The sequence below is a fragment of the Haliaeetus leucocephalus genome, unplaced genomic scaffold (genome assembly GCF_000737465.1).
Source record: "Haliaeetus leucocephalus isolate CR32 unplaced genomic scaffold, Haliaeetus_leucocephalus-4.0 Scaffold3, whole genome shotgun sequence".
NCBI classification, from domain to species: domain Eukaryota; kingdom Metazoa; phylum Chordata; class Aves; order Accipitriformes; family Accipitridae; genus Haliaeetus; species Haliaeetus leucocephalus.
The window spans coordinates 206666-229263 of record NW_010972439.1 but is presented as its reverse complement, the minus strand read 5'-3'; the positions used below and the strand labels follow the sequence as shown (position 1 = coordinate 229263).

The following is a 22598-nucleotide window of genomic DNA, read 5'->3' as shown; positions in this document are numbered from 1 at the left end:
TATATTGTGAGTGTATTTATTTCTTCCTTTTTCCAGCAGTCCTTCTGAATTTCTGCATGTGAACAAATATTTTGATTCCTTTGATCCTTTTAATTTTCGATCTTTCTCTTCTAATAGGTGGGTGGTTTTTGTCACTTTTTCATTTCGCTGAAAAGACTGTAAATCCAAGTAGCTGTTGACAAGGGACTTAGTTCACATATCTTTCCTTACCTGCAGCTTGAACACTAGGATTCCTATAAATTTACATTTTCCTGCATAGGTGCAATTTTCCCTGAGGCCTCTCACACTCATTTATTGCTTTCTCATTGCTGCGGCTGTTAGTTATACTTCTTAGAGAGTAGATACCCGTTCCTGGAATATTTAGTATTTCTGCAGTGATTTATTTTCCTCTGACCATCCTTGTGCTTCTAGTTACCACATAGGATCAAGGGCATGGTGTGGGGGGAGGATTGTGATGGGTTTATTTGGAGAAAAAGGAGGGCAAAGCTTGCACGATTTGGGTAGTAATGTGTTCATAAAAGAGGTAAACAGGGTTTCTTCAGAGTGAAGGCTCCTGGGACAAGGCTGTTGCATCTGCATTAGTATATGAGACAAGAAGGGAAAATGGAAGGACTAGCCACTACCAGCGGAAGATTAGAAAGATAAATATTGTGTACAGGATACAGACTTGCCCTGGTGTGCTGGTTTTGCCTTGCTGCTCTTCCAGCATCTCTGTCTCCTTCTAAATTTGATACGTAGGGATGCCGTGTCCAGGCCAGTCCCTCTGAATTTGATTTTGTTAATGCTTGTAGGTCTCAGTCCATAGAAGGTATGTTCTCTCCATTTTCATGAGGGTTATCTTTGGAGTAATTGAAATTCCTTGGTCTGAAAAAGGATTCTGCACCGTCCCAGCTTTTTCATGGGGCGGAGGAGAAGAAAAGCGAGTGTAATGGTTGATAAGAAGGTCTTCTTTCAGTTGACTGAAATGGAAAGGGAGGTTTCTGTTAGTGTCAGGAACGTACTGAATGAGCTCCCAGTTGTTTTCGGGACAAGAAGTTTTCTCATCTCTCACTCAGTACGAGCAGAGGTAGAACATTTTGTGAGCTGAGCCTGCCCAAGAGAAGACCCAAGCCAGGTCTGTGCTACCAGGGAAGTCCCACACTGTCCAGCTATGCAGCCCTCCACCGGGCCACTGTCTCCAGTTTCTACTTAGTTTTCTTCTAGGGCAGGAATGCCACGAAGGCAATTATTTCCTGCAAAATTCCTTTTGTAGCTCAGAAACGTGCACGTTAGCGTTTTTTTCCAAAATTACTCCCCTGTTCCTGGGTAGTCAGCATAGCGTCTCAAAAATAGATGGTCGTGGTGATGGCATGTTTTCTAAAACATAAACCTGGAATTGTTGCCAAAGGGGGCATGTTCTCTAAAGCATGATCCCTTCCATTATAAAAACCCCTAACTAAAATCTATTCTGATCTTAATACGGGCCTTGGCAGGCAGCAATGCTGTTTTGTACCCTAAGGAATGAAGCTTGAAACTTTGAATGAAATTTTGCACGGCTAGATGAGTGTGCTAAATGGAGCTGAAGGAAACCAACCAGCCTTTTCAAATAAAATTGCTGAGTGAAATTACTGAGTGCTGATCTGTGTGGTAGAAGAAGCAGCAGAGGAAAGATATGGTGAAGGAGGGTATATTATATCTTAAAAATTATAATAAGGAAAATGATGTTGCCCTTTTTCCTGGCGTGAATTTTTTCATTTGGATGAGTTGGCCTTGCGGAGTACTCACCTGCAGAGCATCATATGCTTTCCACGTGGGAAAACAGTATCGTCTGTGAACACAAATGTTAACATTTTCCCAAATCAGGAATTTCTCCTTGACATGTTAAGTACAATGGTTAAAAGGCATAGCAAAGCAACACGAGTGGCTTTTCTATTTGGTATGGGAGCCAGGATGAAAACATTGATACAGGGGACTCTGGGGAGGTTGCCATTCAACAATTTCTCTTTGATCAGCAAGCTCACATTGAAGCCAAGCAGGTTTGGGGTTGTTTTTTTAATGGAGGGAATGGCCAATAGAAACTTCTAAAGCCATGCTTCCGGAGACATGTCTTTTTAACCATGGTGATGATTTTTTACAGACATTTTAAGAAATGGCACATAAGCTATGACTTATGTTGGGGGGGCGGGGGGAGAGAAAATACTGCCTGCTTTAATTGAAAAGAAGGTGGATGCTTTCCATTTATAACGCAAACATTCGGAAATCATGGATGTCCATGTTCAGATCATGTCTTGGGAACGCTGCTGTTTTCCTTAATTTCACTAGATATGAATACTGCTGACTTGGACTGTTTTGATCCCTTTTCTAACAGCTGGGTATCGGCTCCCAAAACAGCTAATAATTTTGAATAACTGAGCAGTGATTTAAGTATTCCTGCTCTGAGTTGTCGCTTTGGAGGACCATTCTAATCTCTCGTTTTCCATACCAATAGCTCACTATTTGAATCAAGTATGTGTGTGGCACCGTTAATACCAAAATGAGATGATAGGTTGCATATTTTGAAGCTGGGATTAGAGCAGTATTTTCAGAAGGTGGATGTTTGAGAAGTTCAGGGGTATGGGATCACCGCCACCCCCTAAATGAAAGGATTTACTGTTGCATGCCTGCTTGCTGACGGATTCTGTCTGTCTCTCCCTTTCTCCTGCTTTCCTTCCCATTTCTTCAGATACAATAGCTATGGCGGCAGCTCTTACTCTTCTCCGCGACCTTACTCTGGTGTGAGTGCCCCTACAACACCCACTTCTCGTTACGGGACAACTCTCTCACCGCCTCAGGAGACCAAATCTGACAGGTTTGTGAATTAATCAGTGCTTTGACAGTATTTCCTTTATAGACAGGATAAAGGAGATAAGTGTAAGCTGTTCTGAATGGGCACTGGAAATATCTTCTAGCCAGATATTTTCTAAAGTTGGAAAGAAAATGGACAGAAATCTAGACATGTTCTATTCCCCACTCATTCTCAAGCCTTTCTCTGACTTGGTGTTAAAGGCTGGTTGTATTACCGTTGTATTACTTCTGCTTCTTCTACTTAAATGGATAAAACAGAATTGCTTCACACATATGCCGTTCTAAGTATTAAAAGGTGAATTAAAGCACATTTTATTTCTTTCCACTTAAAAAAAAAAAATCAGACAGATCTCTTTTCACTTTTATCATCTTAAATCAACTATAAAATCTTGGAAGGGTGCTTAGCTCAGAATTTCCTAGGCCATAATTTTGTCCTTCCTTGGAAATACATGGTACATCTCATTGTATTTCATCAAGGGCAAAATGTTTCTTGGTGTAAGTAAAGCAAACTCATAATAACCTACCAGTTATCAGCTCACTTTAAAAAAAAAAGCGGGGGGCAGGGAGGAAGCCCACACTAGCAATGAAAGAGAGCAGTATTTTGAACAATCCAAATACTCTTTTGATTTATGTAAGGAACTAGGGGAAGAAAAAAGACAGGAAAATGTTATGGATACATGAAAGAAATTCTTCTTGGCAAGAGATTTGGACCACCAGAAATTAACTGACTGTTGCAACTTGAAAGTAAATGACAGCTTGAAAGAATGTCATGCTGAGTTGAAGGAGGAAAGGTAGAAGTTTTTAATTAGTTTAATTAAATAATTTAATTAAATAATTTCCAATTATGCCAAGAGGGCTTTGGATTGTTTGTTGCCAGACTGGCCTCTACTTCTTATAAATATCATCTCCCACCCTTTTTTTGAATGGAAGGCTTTTTCAGGATCCTTCGTCTGTATTCCAGTTACTTTTTATTACTGATTTTTTTTGAGTATTTCTGTATGTGTATAGAAAAACATGTGTGTGTGTGTGTGTGTATATATATATATATGTTTGTTTGTGTGTATGTATGTATGTTTCAACCTACCTAATGCCTCACATCCTTTCCAGTCTACTACTTGGAATGGTTCGAGTTAGGTTCTTCTAGCATGCGTGTATTTCTAGCCATGAGGTATTGATTTAATCCTTTTTTTCAAGTGAGTAATTTCATTAAGTTTATCTTTGGAGAAAGGCATTGTTTTTCATTTGCTCATCTTCCTAGAGTAACTTGCCTCAATTTGTCTTTCCTGATCGGAATTAAATTATTGCCGAGTGAAACCATAATAAAAAACTCTGAACTGGCATTTTCATCTCCTTTTACCTCACCAACATAGATGCAAGATAAACAAGAATTAAAAGTATCCCGCTGCTTTTGAAGTTTTAGATTTCCAAGCCCCCGCTGTTGTAAACTTCTGATTGCTACTGCAGCAAAGAAACCCCAAAGTGGTCAAACACCGAGATGGCTAAAGGTCGTTGGGCCCGTCCCACGAGAGGTTGATCGTGCTGGCCCTGCTCCAGAAAAAGAAAGCAAGCTTTCATTGCAGCGTGCACGTAAGTGCGGTGCTGGTTTGGAGCCAAAATGCCTTGGCCCCGCAGGATGAAGCTGTAAAATTCACAGATTCATGGAGAGTCAAGCCAGAGGGGAGCTCCGTAATCATCTGTTGTGACCTGTACTGGGTCTCACAGAAGCTAAATGAAAGACCCCTGTACCTTCATGTGTTTTCAAGTGGCAGCGCATGACTTCTACTGGAAAACATTCCAGTATTTATCATCACTGCTAGGAGAATATTTCACATTTTGAGGCCAGTTTGTCTAGCAGCATCTTCCAGCCATTACACCTCATCCTGCTTTTCTCTGTGAAACTGGAAAGTGTTCTGCCTTCAACTATTAGATCTCTCTTACATGTTTTAAGTGTCTGAACACAGTGCTCGGAGTAGTATCTCTGTCCTTCCACTTCACGTGATAAAAATCTCTCTGCTCTTGTTTAAATTTGCAGCTTGCTATTCATGGTAGTTGAACTCATCAGGATTTCTGCATTTTTATATTTGAGGGATGTTAGAGCCTGATGGTTTCTTATATTGGTCTCTAAGAAGTGTGAAAAATGTGTGTACACCACAGCTACCTGTTGCCTGCAGAATAGATGCAGTTATTTCTTGAAAAATAATTAAATTTACAGCTTCAGATGCCAATTTGCATCAAGCCTTGTTCTTTTTGAGTGCGCTGCCATTGCAGATGTATAGTTGAGCAGGCTCTAATGCAGTGACTGCTATGAAGAAGGGCAGAAGCCTGCTTTTATTTCATTGTCCTGAAAGACGTGGGTCACAGAAATGCCCGGGCAGAGATCGATGGGTAGAATTTGCTCATTGGAGCGTAGGCTGTGTAGTGCATGACGCAACACTCGGCACTGATCAGTAAGTGGAAAGTATTTATTGTGGAAGTTTTCGCAGTCTTCCATCTATGGTGTTTGCCTTCGATTATGTAAACATTATTTCCTACCTCCTGATGGTAAAAATTTACACGGATTCAAACACACAAAAAAGTTAAAAGATCAGCTGGGGGGAGGAAGACACTTGATAAGAAGCAGATGCGTATCTATGGTTAGCTCCAAGGTGAGTTTTCTGCTTCCAGCTTACGATTACAGTTATCCAAAGCCTCCACAGAAAGATTCCTGTCTTTTATCATGCAGGGAAGAGCTTCAGATGCAGTTTCCAGTACTGTTTATCTGACCTTTGAGAACGAGGAGGAAGGAAGAAGCAGCATTTAGAGCAGTGCCCAGTGAAATGATTCACGCTGCATTCAGTTACCTTGACAGGCCTTTCAAACCCTTGGCTGCATTTTGCTTATGTAAACAAGAGCTACAACTTAGGTGGAAAGAAGCAGTGTGGTTGATATTTTGACATTCATACGTTTAAAAACCTCTTTGGCTACGATCAGTAGGGAGTCCAAAAGAGCAGTGCAAAAGTAACTAGATTTTCTTCTTTGAAATCCACATAACACATATATTTCTGATTGTACAGCAGAGGAAAAGGCTTACTTGACTGTTTCTCGGTTTCTAAATTCAGCTGCAGCCTTTTGCCAACTTGTTGCAATACTGTTGTTCTCTCTCATTTCTCTGGGTCCCCTGTGGAGAGCCATGTTTCTGAAATGCATATTGCAGCCATGGGAATCCTGCTGAAGGAAGGCAAATTGCAGGGCACTTTCTGTTCAGCCCTTCATTGGGAGAGGAGAAAGGATATGTGGGTTCTCTCATAGCTCTCTGCTTGTGCAAGTTGCTCCTAATGCGTAAGAAGTATAACCCAGTCCTCCTGTTTGCAACTGCCAAAGGCTGCTTGCTCCATAAATGTACTGCTCCCACTCTTCACGACTGAAATCACCAAGTAACTCACTCCTCAGTTCCTAAAGGAAGAAAAAAACTATTGGTCTCAATTTTTTAACCTCGTAAATTTTGGTATCAAAGGGGAAGAGCAAGACATGGCTGGAGTGGAGCACACCAGGGAGAAAAGCATTTTTCTGCACCTCTGAGTTGCTGCTTTGCCTGGGAGAAGAAGGTGTTGTAAGACTTTTCTAAATTTCCGTGCCTTTAGCTCACACCTAGGATATTTCTGGTTAGCCAAAGACTGCCTTCTCAGACTCTGAATCTAAGACAGTCACTCTAATTGAAAGCTGCAGGCTGGAATCTGTAGCTGGACAGCAGACTCATTACTGGCAAAGCTTCGCACCCCCTCGTGGTGTGTTTTTGGTGGTGAAGCGTACGCATTATCGGTCATGGCCATAGTTAGAGGAGATCGTGAAGGAGTCTAACTTCTAAGGCAAGAGCTCCTGAATTCAGCACCAACTGTAATTCATTCCATTGCCAGAAAAATATCCTGCTGGTGTGTTTGCCAAGGTAGGTTTCTTCTCATGCACTTGCCAGGAGGTGGTTCCCACTGGGCTTGATAGTCAAACAGTGGTGCAGTTAGCCTAGCTCAAAAAGCCTTCTTCTCAGGGCACTGTGTGCCGAGGGAGCAAGAGTTCGTGGTCCCCGTTCTCTTGCCTCTATCTGTGAAATCAAATGCCAGAAAGTTCAGCCTGCAAACCTCCCCTTCTGGATCCTCTTGGCCAGTCACTGTGAACTTAGTCTCCACCTCTGGCTGCTCCCTCTGAAGTTCTTCCAAATCTCTGATCTTGGTAAGGGCCTGCTATGGTGTTTGCAGATTATTCCTGTTTGATGCACTCTCCAATTTTCCAGACCATTAGAAAAGAGGCTTAAGAAAGGTGAAATATGTTTCATATCCCTTAATCTGTTTTCCGTCTTCCTTGCTTTAGGTTCTACAGCAGTACGTTACCCTGCGCTCCTGTGATGCAGGGCCTTGAATGTTGAGCGTTCATCTCCATGTTCTTATATATCTTTTAAAGGAAATGGACTTTCAAGCATTTATTTCTCTAACAGGTGCACACAGACACTGAGATTAGCATGACTAGATTATAGGTGATTTTTTTCTCCACTGATTTTAAAGACACCTTAAACACCATACCTGAAACGTAAACATGAAGTGCAGCGAAAGTCTGCAAATACTCTTCTTTTGAGTTTTATTCCCTCTCCAGGTGCCTGAAACAGTGATTTTCTGGCAATCTGCTGCTTTTTTGAAATTTGTGTCTCTTAAAAGCAAAACAGACAAACAAAAAAACCCTGCTTGAGAATGTTAAACAGCTATTCAGTTAGACTTCCTACTAAAACTAAAGGTCCCTGTAATTGGCACCACCAGGGAGATGCTGCTGGATGAAGCTTCTTGGCAGGTTCTCTTTTTTTCTTTTCTTTTTTTTTTTTATTAGCCACCTATCGCTACTCTGCACTCTGGAGTTACCTTCTTCCAGCTGTTAAGCACTAAGGGAAAACAAGAAACCTGTGAAACAAAACCCACTGTACAGCCTGCAAAGCTGCTGCTCTCCCAAGAACAGCTCCTATTCCCTTGGCTTTCTATGCTTTCTGCTTCTACCATCTTCTGTGTGTCTTAATACGTACTTTAGGGCTTGTCAGACCAGAGACCGTGGCTATTTTTTCTTGTGGTAAATGCCAAGCACATCCTTCACTCTGAATAACATAATGAGGAAAGGATAGCTTGGTAGTTGATAATAGTGGTCCAGGGCAAAAGCCTCAACTTTATTGCTGAGATTTTAAGAGGAAAAGCGACCTTAGGAATTACTTGATGATTTACAATTTGGGAAGCGGCGGCGGCTTATACTGGCTTAGCTGCTTGTCGAACTACTGTGTAAGCAGTATTCTTGATTGCAGCTTTGTAGGCTTCGTCGTAGGGCGTGTGTTTAAACAGAAAGTGTGAGCTGGGTTACGGTTTCGGACTGCAACGCGTTGCTGGCTGAAGACGCAGTGCGCGGTGCTGATGCTCCGGGGACGTGTACCTCAGCCTGAATTTGGGATTCTCACAAGGATGAGGAGCCACGGGTTGGAGAAAGAAACCCAGCGTAAAACCTGTAGGCGGCAGGCTGCGAGAAGAGCGCGTGTGTAGAAAGTCCTGGTGCGCTGCCCTGGCTGCGCGCAGCTCTGCCCCGCTGTAGCTTTATTTTGTGTAGCCCCTCAGGCCAGTTAAAAGCCTAACGTTAATCAGTTCTCCTCTTTGTCATTCTCAAGTTTCTTTCTCGAAGGAAGCATTAGTCCGTAGTTTTATCTCTCAATTTTGTGTTTATTTTTGAGGGAAGTTTTGTAAAGATTCCACAAGTAATGTTTAGTCTGTTTGCAAAATCTTATATCAACATGCTTTTGAATTTGCCGTGTCATGCAGGGAGACATAACACACGGAGAGTTTCTTTAACTGTGAAAAGCAATATGGCTCTTGGCAGCTTTGCCTCCTCTTTTGTCTCTTTCTAAGCTGGAAAGCGGATTTATTTTGTTAAAGCCAAGAGACATTTCGAGTTACTTAAGGCCTGAGTAGGAGCTGCCGACTGTTGTTCCCTCTCTGTAGCGTTCCCATGACTGCTGGAGCAGGAGCACTTTGGAAAAATGGGTAACTAGTGCTTCCTTATTAAGGTTACTAATGATTCTGACCCTTGTTCTATTAAAGAAAATCCTGAATATTAACCTTATGACCTAAAGGGATTTCCTCTCATAAGTCATCTGTTAATTTTTTTTTAGCTCCTAAGAATACCCATTTGTACTTTGTATTCTTGCTATAGATATCCATTTCCATTTAGCAAATTTAAAAAAATCCAACTAATAGAGGAAAACGCAGCCACAAAAGAAGAGTATTTCAGAATTAACGTGAATGAAGAACATTTGAAGTTAGTAATTGCGATTTTTCTATAACAAAGTGGCTTAGAGTAAGACAGAAATATTTTCTTCAATTTTCAACAAGGTTAGAGTAATTCAGGTCACATATTCCCCTTCACAGTGTATAGTCTGTGATGGAGTATTGTCGGAAAATTGGAAGTACTTGCAAAAAAGGGTGAGATATCTTGTGTCTCCCTGAGCTTGTGCTTTTCATAATGATTACTAATTTGCTGCTGTGTTAAATGCAGTAGGTCAGGTTAGCTGAATTTATATTCAGAATAGTTTTGGCCTACAGTCAATGTTTTGGCTTTGTACCCTTTGCCCTGTGTATATTTTTGTTGCCTTCTTTTTCCTTCTTTTTTTTTTTTTTCCTGTTCTTTGCTCTTTCGTATCTTCTTGCAACCAGATAAGTAACTAATGACCTCTTGGTCCCAGGTTCTAATGCTGCGGTGTGGAGCTGTATTCACAAATCCCCAGACTTAGACGTATTCTTGCTGTGTGTTTTCTTTCTGGAATGAGACTGTAATAGCATAGCTTGTTTAGCTTTTGCTGGTTTTAACAGCAGGCAGAAGCAAGGTTTTCTTAATGTTTTTATATTAACAATCCATTCTTAATAGCCTTGTGTTCTCTACAAGACTAAAAATAGTAGTCAGCGTAAGCATCCTTCTGGGTTGTATTTGCGGAATTGAAAAAATGGTTGACATTACCAGCTGGTAGCATATGATACCAACATTAAAATGCTGGCATATATTAGCTATAACGCTGTTTTTTGAGTGATCACTCTGTTATGCTTTTGGTGAGTGTTCACATACTCTTTTCTGTTAAAATCTCTTACCGCCTTTGATTCAATGCCAGAATATTTTTTAGCCTTTTCCTTGCTTACCCATTTTTAAAATGCAGCCTACGGCAGTAAGACTTCAATATTCCTGAGGCCTAAGGGTACTGTCACCCTTTATACAGCATCAAAGCACCAGAATTACCTGAAGGCTCAGCCCCAGCCTTCCCGCCGGCAGATTTGGCCCGTCCTGCTGCCTTTTGCAATTCAAGTATGAGTTCAGCAAAAGGGAACGTTTACTTTAAGCGTTATTACCGGGGAATACAGAGACAAAGAAACAAGTTTTGCAGACAAACCAAAGATAGACAAATCCCTTTTCAAATTGTTTAGAATATTTGAGGAATACCTCTTACCGCTTGCTTTTCGTTCTGGCTGTTTTACAGGTTTGCACACCCTGAAAGTAGCACCTGTTTCCTCCAGGTTTAGTTTATGCACATGTACAAAATTAAGGAGAGTTTACTAGATACTAAAATCTGCTCGTTTACAGTTGCAGTTCGTATTAAAAAGAGGATTGATGCACCCAAATACCAGCTGAGTTACAGTGTTTGATAGCAACAGCGAAGCTGTGAGTTAATGAGGTTTCGTAAGGCAAATGGTCTCCGTGTTTGGAGTGAGCTGTGGTCTTCACCGAGGGGAGATGTGTCCGGTCAAGTGGGCTGGACACTGCAGGGTCTAACCTCTAAGCGAGCACTAACTCAGTGGTATCAGTGCTATTTCTTTGCCTGTCCTTTTCTAAATGTGACTGAAAATCCCAAACCTGACTATTTGTGTTTTAAGAAGTCAGTGCCACGCAAGGAGTCAGCTGGCCATATTCCTGTCTGTTTAATTACGACCTGTTTCAACAGAACCTTCTCGCAGCTTTGACTGTTAGTTTTGACCATTTCATGCAATAAACTGTTGTATGCAATATGGTAGTCCAGAACTGACCGTGTTTGGGACAAATTAATTGAATCAGGTATGTGTGTGCACACTATACTGTAGCTTGTAACTCAGTTGAAGTATGGACTCATAAAATAACTGGTGGGAAGTACCAAGTTTTGGCTAGTATTATTGATTTGATTAGTTTCCAAGAGGTGGCAAACTAATATGGCACACGGATATTCATTTTCAGTTTCTTAGACATTGGCTTTTTTTCTGGCTATATGGCTGTGGATCTTTTACTGAGATTGGGAGGCTGCTGGTCACACATCTGCAAATTTTAGCCGAGTGAGCAACGCTAGCCAAGCTGTGCTAGATCAAACCTCCAAACAAGGTGTTTTGGCATGTGGAGACATTTTACTACCAGGGTCAGGTTAGAATCCCGTCTGCAAGACTAAGCTGCACATCTCCATGTGATTCCCCCGTAATCCCCGGGATAAGGATGTGTATTTACTGTGGAGCCCCAGAGAGCTTAGTCAGAGCTGAAGGTTTCCAACTTGCGAGATGCTGTGCAGACCTACAGTCACTCTTTTGGTCTCTCAGCATCACCCCATCCTTCCCCTTAATTTTCCTTTGGGTTTTATTAAGTCATAACTTCCTTTGACTCCAAATGGAGTTTGCAGACTTCAGGGTAGCTGGATGGGGTAGGACGGGATGGGATAGCAAGCTAAATACACAGCACAGACTTGATAGGGACCCTCTTTTTGCCATCTCTTCCAGTTTGTTTCCAGATGTCTTCATGTGGAGACACTGGTCCAGTTTTCCCCTTCTGAGAGCAATTTCTGATGATATATCCAACCTTATTGCCATGGTTTTTCATGCTACCACAGCGATGGAGCTCTAGCTTTTGAATCTTAGTACAGTGTGCTACTGTTTCTGCTGAGAGCTTTCCCTTGCAACATGCACTAAAAGGTCAAAAGTTAAAATAAATTTAAAATATGTTCAAGGTTTGAGGAATTTTTTTCCTCCCCTTTTCTTAGGGCTGAGGCATATTAGAGATTTTTATGGGTTTGAGTGTGATCCAGCATTGATACTGTAGCTCTGGAGGAGTGCCAGCAGGGCAGCTTACGGAATATCAAGTTTTATACCATCTTATGTAATGTTTATGCGGGTGGGATGTGACATATTGAAATTCAATTTATTGAAATTATTGAAATTATATTCATACTGCCCTGCTGCCAGTGGGGCTGAAATGGCTATGTTTTGTGGCATTCCTGCTTGCACAGACATAGACACTCAGGAAAGATAGGTTTGCATTAATGTTTGTCTTCTCCTGCACCTATTTTCACTGGTGAACTGGTGCCACTACACTAAATGCCTACATTGTGGAGCCATAGGCATGTAAATAAACAAGGGAAAGGGTCTGAGTTCTTAAAAATAATGGAAATTTATTCGGGTTTGCATTGCTGGTTTAAGAACCTTCTTTTAGATGGGGTTTAGCTTCTTTTCAGAAAAGGCAGTGTCTCTTTCTTTCATTAATCCTTTCATTGCAAAACTCATGTTACAACAATGCACAGAAACCGCTCTACATGAGTTATGTCTGTTTGATTTTATCAGTCTTAATTCAATCAGTGTGGGTACATTTACATCTGTATAAAGCTACCCTGTACAATACAGATTTGTCCTGTCTAACAGACAGAAAGACAGACGTGTTTTACTCGGAGGTCGCTCTGTTGCCATGTGAGAGGTTGGTGGTACCAGTACCACCGTCTGGGGGGAAAGATGTGCGAGAGGAACCACTCTCCTAGCCAAAGTAGTATTTGCAGTGAAAAAAATTAAAAATCTGTGTCGAAACCAAACTATAAGTGTATATAGATGTAGCTTTTAAAGTGTATTTGCTACTTGAAGCTATTGCATCTCAAAGAAAAGATCACTTCTATGTTTGAGAAGTCATTACTATAGAGGCTGCCATTTGTGATGAAAAAGTCCTACGGTTTTGGGTGGGCATTTACCACCTTATCTCGTGCGTCTTAACAGCCTCCTGAACAACAGCTGGAAGTTTGATACACATAGCTTGTGGTGACATTGAGCCTCCTTCATTATGGTAACCTACCGTGCAGCATCCAGTTCATAGTTATGGTCAGAGGACTGCAAAGTCCCCTTTCGGACTAATTCTTGCTTAGCCATGAAGCAGGTGGTAGCAAACTGTTCTTTTTGTTCACTGTGGACAGAACAGGAACAAATTGGTCTAAATGGCAAAAAAAAAAAAAAAAGGCAATTTAAGCTAGATGGCAGAGAAGCCTTTCTTGCTGGCAGACATAATTAAGCACTGAAATAGATGGGTGTGGTACATCCATCATTAAGGATTTTTAAGGCAGGTCAGACACACAGTTTTCAAGAATGGTTTAAGAAGACTAAATCCTGCCCTGGGCAAGGAGAGGAAAATGGGTGATCTGTTCACCTTCAGCCCCATTTCCTCTGATTTTTTTAATAGCAATTTTGATGCCACTTAGTGATTATTATAACTAGCTGTGCTGTCCCTGTGTATTTTATTGATGTTCACATATGTGATTCGTTTTGCTCTTGCAGCACGTGCAGCGAGGAAATCATGATAACAGAATTTGTTAATGTATAAAGGAAAAATACGCCCCTACTTGAGAGAGCATTCAAATTCTGAAAGGCAGTTCTTACATCTTCTTTTACTTTTGTTTTTCTGTATACAGGTTTCTCAGGTGTTTGTGACACATCTGTTCTTAACATCATTGCATAACATGTTTGGAAATGCTGAAAAAATATTCCAGCTTTTTTTTTTTCTTTAAAATTTCAAAAATTCAGCACAGGATTCAGCTTTTCAGTCAACGGGATTATACAGTAAAAAAAAATAAAATATTTAGACAATATTGCAGTTGAAACAGACTGAAGAATTCTTACACGTACTTTATTTGTGCTTCAGAAATTTGGCAATTTAAGAAGCCTACCCTGTCTGTCGTTCTTAAACTCATCACAGTATCTAAAATCAATTTAGCAAGAAGATACTTAGCCAGTGCTTTGAAGCATCCATACATAAATATTGCCATGTCATTCTGCTGGTTGGGATTATGTTACTTGCTGGATGATTGCTCCTTATTTTTTGCCAGTATAATCAATAAAAGTGACACTGAGAAATCTGATCTTCCTTCTCTGCAGGCCAGCTTTGGGTGGTCTCCTTACATCATCTTTTCGGCAGCACCAGGAGTCCTTGGCAGCAGAAAGAGAAAGACGACGTCAGGAGAGAGAAGAAAGGTTGCAAAGGATAGAACGTGAAGAAAGAAACAAATTCAAGTAGGAGCCAATTTTGCTTTCAGTCTGTTGCTTTAATGCGTGATGGGTCTGTAAATCATTGAGACATTGAGTTGCAGAATAGTTGAATTGATGGAGAGTTTGTGTGTCTCGTTAGGTACCTTTCTTGCTCTTAAGTATCTTGAGGACTGATCTATTAAACACATCGAGATGAATTTTGGCATTTAATAAACCAGCAATTTTTTTCAGATAGCTATGTATTTGCCAGTTATACTGACTGGATATCTGCAGAGGCCAGGTTTTATTAGCTAATGTACTCCTTCTCAAAGTATAATCTCAGTGAGGCATAGGGTTTGAGGATGAAACGATGGGAGGAAGGGACAGCAATGAGATATCTTTTTGCTTTTATGTTCTGCAAAGTAAAAGTGGTAGTGTTTTTAAACTGCACTTTTTCCTGCTTTTCTGAACATGCGTGTCTTCCTCCTGGAAACGGCAACTGACAGAAAATAATTATCAAAGTTATTGCTCAAACCGGGGCCAAAGGCCCCAGCTGAATACAGACCTCTCCATTTTCACATCTGAGACCATGCGGTGTGCGCTGGGATCCCAGGCTGTGCTGCCTGCGAATAGTAAGAGGCAAGTCCTCTCCCCCCTGTTAAATCCATGCCTGGAAATCCCGGCACAGGCATTAGCAAAGACTGCAGTGGGCTTAGGATAGATAAGGTGCCTATACCTGAAGTGGTTTGCCTACTGTCTGGAGAGTGTACGCTAAGAAACCAATTTGTTTCCTCATAAACAGGAGTGAAAAGTAACCATATGTTTAGTAGTTAGAAGACATAATGTAGTAATCTTAAGAATGGTAGGATAAATAGCCTTAGAGTTGATATTTATGGAAAAGATGGCACTGGGCTTCCTGTGAGCTTGTTTATTAGTATGCAGGATTGTTTTCACTGTAATCATCTCTTTAGTAAGAAGTGGAAATGGCCTGTGTCACAGTGATTTTGGAAAGAGGAGTAACTTAGTAGTGGTTGGTTGGTTGGTTGGAGGAGATACTCTCCTGGCTCCAGAAGATAGCTAGTTTAGAAGAAAATGAGAGGTGGAGGGAAGGTGGAAGAGCACCATAATAGGATCTTTGGCAGCCAACAGCTGCCCAAGTTCTCCTGAAACAGAAACAATCAGGTCTCAGTCTTCAAGCCTCTTCCAAAAACTCTCCCTCTAAGTGGTATCATCAGGCTGCAGCAGGCTGCCATGGACAGCCAACATGATCTTTCAGAAAGGAAACTCCCAGACCAAAAAAGCCACCAGGACATTTGGCAGCTTGACCTGTTTGAATAACAGATCTGCACATTTCACTAGAGGTTGGCTGCAGTAGTTGTTCTGTCACTAAAAGAGCTTCCTTAAAGTCAGAAAAACAAATTTTTTTAAATATTCATCTTCATCCCATTGCTCAGAGTCAGATACTAGTTAACTAAACGTCATGACTGTGTTGCAAATTTAAGATGACAATTTTTCAATGCCCAGTGTTTTCGAATTCTAGATTTGAGTTCCCTGGTCACCCAAAAGTTATAACTTGTGTTTGAGCAGAGGGTCTCCAAAGCCACCAAACTTTGCAGACAGACAACATCCCACAGTTGATTAAACAGTCTGGCAGGAGGAGGACAAAGCCACAGCAAACAGTCATGGACAGTTTCATAAGAGTTCTTGGGATTACATTATCATATCATCAGTCTGGCTAGAAACCCAGTCTCTGAAGATGTATTTTTGATTAAAAATAGCACTTGCAATTCACAGCCTTTAAACTCGTGAGCAGTACTGGATTTACCATCATGACTCATTTGTTATCTCATTCTTTCCAACTCTGCCTCGAGAACATTGCACTAGGTTCTGGCACCATTATTGACAAATCGAGGATAATTTAAAGGAGAGCATCACCAGTTGTGAAAGAGCTTGGTTTTAGGAGAGGTGTTAAAAAGCTTCATAAGCTATTGCTAGCAAAAGGAATGCTTTAGATAATGAACACTTTTCTCAGTAGAAGGACTGTTGTACCCGTTGCGTATATAGAACAATATGTCCTAAAATACAAGGGTTATTCTTCAGCTGTAGGGAAGGGTGAAAGTTGTTAGAGGGGAATGAGAAATGTTAAAATTTGCCTGCTGAAAAATCCCTAGATTTTTTTTTCCCTTGGAGTTATTCCCATAGCTATTGTAATTCCAAAGAATACTCTGAAAATATGATAAAAGTATAACCAGTTCAGGGATTCAAAGGATGTGGAGATAGCCTGAACCAGTAATGTGTGTTCCCTGTTAATGGACTTTTGAAGAGCACTTGCAAGTAGGTATTTGATAGCTATTGGCGTAGTAGGTTACCAGTAATTCATTTGATGACATAATATAAAGAGAAAAAATAGTGGTTTATTCATAAATGGAGTAGTTCTGAAAATCTTTCTGGTAGTCACAGGTTATGACGTGGAAGAATCTAACACATAAGATGAAAGTTTTGTCCACCAGATTCAACAACATATTAAAAATGTATTGTAAGGAACTATCTTGCTGCGACATTGAGGCAGGCTGGACATTCACTGGGTTCTGCTGTGCTCCGAGTTAAATTTGCATCCACATTTGTGGATGTGACAGCCCTGCCTGAAATCACAGCGCTCGGGCATCCGGCAAAGTTGACTTGGCAAAAGCTAAATGTGAGAGTTACTTGAGGAGCTGCGGGAGGGGCAGCAGAGACCGGGAAGGGTTTGTATCTAAAACTGAGGGTGAAAAATAAAGCAGTGAAAGGTTGTTCCCTGTCTGATGATCCTGCACGCGCCTTGTAAGAACAAAGAGTTGTCCTACTCGGTAATGCCAGTCCGCTGTCCCATTTCCAGCCATGGCAACTAAAACACGCTGAGGAAAGGTATATTAGAAAGAGGGCTGATGGGGTATGCTCCCTGCCCTCATCTAGCCTGCCAGGTGCCGCAGTCACTGCTTCGGGGCGTTCTACGTGGAGCAAATGAGGAATGATTTAATGGCCAATAATTTGCCTGCTCATTATGGATGAGTCCGGTTCATTGTATCTAATTTCAGATACCAGGTTTCAAAATGTGCTTCAAGTTCTTCACTTTTCGGGTGTTTCTTGTAATTACTTGTAATGACCTTTCGAACTACGTATTTGATGTACGCGTACCTGTGGTGTATGCATGGGTAAGCGTACACACGCACTTTCCTGCCTTTTTTACGAAACCAAACTAATTTTTGTCGGCAACAGCCTTCGTTGTCTCTGATCAGCTTGTTTGTACTGCTCTCAGTTACTCCTACTGCACTTATACTTCTGTTACTTACCTTATTGTTCTGGTTTCCTCTGCAATTTACTGCAATTCTCTTTTTAGCCGAGATTATTTAGACAAAAGAGAAGAACTAAGACAAGCAAGAGAAGAGAGGTTTGTATATAATGCATCCATCCTTCCCTTTCGTTGTTTGCACTTCCTATATTCTTTACTGTGGAGCTGTGTGTATTTACATTTTTAACTCTGCATGCACAGAACACGCTTATTCCAAAAGACTTCTGTAAGCAAGCGGTTGTTTCGTTAAAGAGGAGAATGAAGTCCAGCTGTAAGCACAGCAATAAATGAAGAGCAGTGGGACTGGAATGCTTAAGAATGATTGATGATCTATCTTTTATCTATTTGTGTGGGAAATAAGCTTACTCCACTTGCCTCAGAAATTTGCCCAAATTTAGTGTAGTTATAAATTGAATAAGCCTGTCTTTCTCACCGAGGGGGTCCCAAGCTTTCTGGAGGGTCAGAAAAGGCAACTGAGGATAAAGGAAATTGGGGTCACAAGCATTGCAAAACTGCAGTCACAGGCTGATGGAAATGGTTCTGACCCAATCCCAGCATATTTTTATCTTTCGGAGCCAAGTTTTGTTTGCCAATCTCTCTAAACATCAGCGAGTACATTACAAAGCTTAGCAGCGTTTATCATTGGGGCATTGTTTTCTTTTTATTTAAATCACTTATTTAAAGAGGCTGGGGGGTTGGGGGTTTTTTTCTTCTTTTTTAATTCAGTTAAATAGTTTGGAAACTCTGGGCTAGGCTGGGAGCTATGTGCTTATGAAAGCACATTTTTCAAGGAATAGTCGACTAAAGACCTTTGCCTTTCAGTAGCTTCATCTCTACCTCCACTAGTAATTACACCCTGGAGGGAGGGAGCTCTTGTTTTTACCTGGAAAATATGCATGTTACTGAAGAAATAGTAGATGAAAAATTGCCCAGATTGCTTCAGTTCTGCTTTTATGGTCCTCTAGAGGTTACTCTCTGGAGATACTTTTGGATTGTTAAGAACTGGAATTACATTATCAAAGTATGAGAGCAGCCATCTCAGAAATCATTGCATTGCTGCGTTTTGTTTTGGGGTTTGGGGTTTTTTTTCCACAAAATTGTCATACAGCAGGCAGTTCGTTTCTGCAGACTGAAGTCTGATCTATTGTGACTGAAGTAGCTAATGTTAAAAAATTATTTTGACATTTCTAAGAGTAAGAAAAGGTGGATGGGCTTTCCTTTGTGCTTCCAGCCAAAACAATTACAAACAGTTTAAAGCATTTTCTGAAATGAAATGCGTCAGAGCACATAGGCATCATACATTGACCTTAGCTGAGTAAAACCTTTTACAGCAAGCGTGCTCGTCAGCAAGATTTGAAACAAATTAGAAGCGAGCTCTCCAGCACTTTGAAGTTGTAAGGGAACATGCCAAGTAAACTGGAGTATTTTGGGGGAAGTGTTCACCAGCAGGGCACCGCTCCTGTGCAGTCTGAGACAGTTTCACTGGTCATTAGGAACATGTCTTTATCCTTAGGGCTCTTTTGAACTGAAATGTTAAACTATCCGTTTTTCCTCATAAAGAGGAAAGACACATGTTTGCTTTGACAGCACATAAATATCGGAGAAAAATTCTGCAAGTGAAGTCTTGTACCAGTGGTCCATTACATTGGCCTTCTGTAACTATTTTTTTAACAAACACCTTTGCACAAATGAAGTTTCATTTCCCATAGCAAGTTGCATGTTGACTTGTTTTAAGAGAACGCATAGACTGTAAGAAAATGCTATAGCCAAGGTGCTAAAATCTTAGTTAAAGTCTGGGTCATACATTTCCTCTGTACCGGTTTGGAAAAGTAGAAGGAGGTAATATTGAGCACATAATAAAGGCTCCATTAAAAGCCCTGGTTTGTCTAAATTCTGCCAGCTCTTTGGAGCATTCTGTGTACTATCGTGTCAGCCTGCAGCTCCGCAGTACAGGTACTCGCTTTTCCAGTGGCTCTGGGGTGGCCTCGGTGTGAGGGAGAAAGATTCCTGCAGTTTCAAGGGGTCTGAGTGTAACTCAGCACCGTTCGTTTCACGTGTTCTTGCTGTTTGATGTTTTGAGGCCTTTTTTACTTTGCTTGGTTGGGGGTTTTCCAATGGCAATTTAAAAATAAACCCAAGAAAGGTGAGCTCCCAAGCCCTCTCTTGTGTGATATACAGCTCAAATGCTCTCCACCCCGTGACTTTGTTGGTACACAAAGATTTTAAGTCACCCTCAGGGCATTGCTCAGAGACCTAGAGAACTTGCAATGATATTTTCATCTACTCAAAGATGGTAAGTGGAATGTCACGTTCATGAGGTATACCTAGGCACGATGTCGTCTGCAGGTTTCCATGATTTAAAGGAATATGGCAGTATATAGAGACGCAATGTGTCAGTCCTGTAGTGGAGGAACTAATTGCAGCAGAGGTATGGTAGCTCATCCTTTCAACTCCTTCAGATTTTGGTCTTCATGAGACCTTGTGTATTTGATGCTGGCATTCATTTGTTATTAAGACACTGGGCAGAAACAAAAAATAACCTAAATAAATGTCATTTATCAAGTGTGAAGTGTTAATAACTGACTCTTGAATGGTTTTATTCATCTCGTATATCTGCTTATTAGGCTTCCCATTTGATAACTAGTTATGCCGATGTGCTGCCGTGAGAGTTGCTGTTCTGGTTCCCTTTTTTTCTTTCAGTATAATGACCAGATCCGTTTTGAGAAGGCGCATCCTGATGATAGTCCTCTGCTTTGCTGGTTGGCTGCGCAGCGCGCAGCTACAGAAGCTAAAAAGTTAAAGCAGCTGAAAAAGAGCTGAGGACAATAAAACCTTGTAGCTCCCCCCGTTATAGAAGGATCCATCCAGATCTTTGTTGTAGTCGTTGGCAAACTGCAGAACCCTCCTCAGCGGCAGCCAGCTGGGCTGTACCTGTTTGAGCGAAGTGGTCGATTTGAATGGTTCTTTATGAGTCTGAAATCCCGTCTGCTCCACTTGTGAGGAGGCGGAGGGCACAGTATGTAAGTGACCGACGTTAAAAGAAAGACTGGCTTCGTGAACTGTAACAAAACACTATGCTAATGCCAGCGAAAGGCTTTCTCCTCTATTGAAAAGGCAAAAATGATTCTCGAGAATTGGCTTCATGTTAGAACTGTAAACAGTTCCTATTTTATAACCATACAAGTATGTGGCTTGTTATATTTTCATCCAGAGTCTGTAGGGGTTCTTTTTCTTGCAGCATTTGTTCAAAGCCTGTGCATACCTCTGGAGGAATAAAAGAAAATGAGTTTGTTCTTCATTATTGCTGTTTGCAATAAAGCAAATTGCCTCTGAAAACACAAGGACTGCTCTTCAAAGACACGTTTCTATGCTTGATACGAATGTTTGCAGAAGTGCATGCGTGTGTGGCTACCATATGTACTAAGCATGTTTGTTACCACATATGGCTGGCTTCTTTACACCGCCTGCTTTTAATGCGCCCTCATACACTAATTCAGGCTGTCAGTGGAGCAGAAGGGGGGAGGAGAGGTGTTCCCTCTTACGAAGTGTTTACAGTGGTGGGTTAGAGGAGGATGACCACAGCGTTTCACGGACATAAGCAGTAGTCTTGATTAACCTGTTTAACAGTTCACTTGTGGGTAAGACAAACAGTCTAAAGCCCGATCCAGCTGTATTCATGAATTTATTCCTTAGCAAATAATGGTGGATAAAATTAGCAGACATCTGGAAGAGGCACATATTTCAGAGTTATTTTGGTCGAAATGTATAAAGCACACTATGAAGAATATGATTGGTAGCTGGTCTTAATAAACAGTTAGTGAGTTCTGCCTGCCTAAAATGCAAAACAGATGTATCTTTGTTCTTTTAAAGTGACTTTGATGAATAAACTACATGTGACGTCAGGTCCAAGCTATTGGATGTCTGAGTCCGGCAGAGAAATTTTTTAGAATAAAAAAAAGAAAACTTTCCATTGTAGACTCTGGAGAGAACAAAGTGAATTCCAGTGCATTGCTCTCAGAGCAAATAGAAGCAGGTTCAGAGACTTTAGATAGTCAATCCAAACATTTATTATTGGTATTATTTTCAGGGAGATCTGTTTTTGTCTGCTGCACTGAACCATTTTTCTCTCCTTGCAGCAAGTCTCAGACTTTGGCTATTTGCATCAGTATTAAGGGGCTCTGGCTTTGGAGGCTTTTTTGCTAGGGTTTTTTTTTTTTCCTTTTTTTTTTTTTTTTTTTCCCCCCCCCCTTTTAGTTTTGGGAGAGGGAGGGCTGGGAGGAGGAGGAGGAGGTGAAGGAGGAGGGTGAAAAGGAGGACAGACAAACGCTTCCAAAAGGAGAAGGACTATGCAGACACAATACTCTGTCTAAAGACTCTTTAACTCTGCTGGGTTTTGCTTTTGTTTTGTCATGAGCAATTTAATGTTTTTCAGGGCAATAGTCTTTGCTTTGGTGTGCGTTTTTTGGCAGATTGAGGAGGCAGGCAGTTTAGTGCTGTACCCCTTGTGTCAGGAAGTCAGCTCGTTCTCTGCAGGTGTTTCATCCATAAACAAGCATCAGCCACAGACTTCTTTTTCTTTACGGAAACCCTCTGGAATTTAACTTTCAGATACAAATACTTGGAGAGGTTGGCAGCGGAGGAGTATGAGAAGGAGCTGAAGAGTCGGAGCGTAAGCCGAGGGAGAAGTGAGCTGTCCTTGAACCTGAGATCTCCTTCAGCCCCATCCTCACCTGTACCCAAGTGCATCAGCCCAGCATCCGTAGAGTCCCAGGAAGAGCTGAAGACCCCTTCCACCCCTTGTGGGACCCCTCAGCCCTCAGAAGGTAAGTGAAAAGGAGGGCAGGGGAAAGAGCGGTGGTTTTATCACAGTTTCTCTTGGCTAACAGTGATTTTTGATGCATGAGTGCAAGAATATAACCTCTGAGGTGCCAAAGTAAAGGGTCTTATTATAGTGTTTCATACTGTCTTCCTAAATTTCCTCTTTTTTTGCATAGATTTGGATGTCGTCTAGTCTATTCAAGCAAAGAATACACTCCTAATTGTTGCTATGATTTATATTATCGTTGTCTGTTGCTATTAGAATGGAATAATTGGAAAATACAGCATACAGAGGGTCTTAATTTTAGCATCATGTTCCTTGTATATTAGAAGTTACTGAATACTAAACCAACAATATTCCT

The 22598-nt window shown here is 41.1% G+C and overlaps 1 protein-coding gene across 3 annotated transcripts in view; it reads left to right on the top strand.

The window, feature by feature from the left end:
- The window catches only part of FHOD3 (formin homology 2 domain containing 3), a 387204-nt gene that overhangs the window by 292930 nt on the left and 71676 nt on the right, over nt 1-22598 (top strand). Inside the window, exons 13-17 of one of the 3 annotated variants that reach the window (XM_010573877.1) lie at nt 40-117; nt 2702-2827; nt 14001-14135; nt 17467-17517; nt 22027-22241. In XM_010573877.1, coding sequence (XP_010572179.1) covers nt 40-117; nt 2702-2827; nt 14001-14135; nt 17467-17517; nt 22027-22241 — 605 coding nt within the window. The remainder of the gene's footprint in view (nt 1-39; nt 118-2701; nt 2828-14000; nt 14136-17466; nt 17518-22026; nt 22242-22598) is intronic. The other 2 variants (XM_010573885.1, XM_010573894.1) reach the window with 2 other exon arrangements.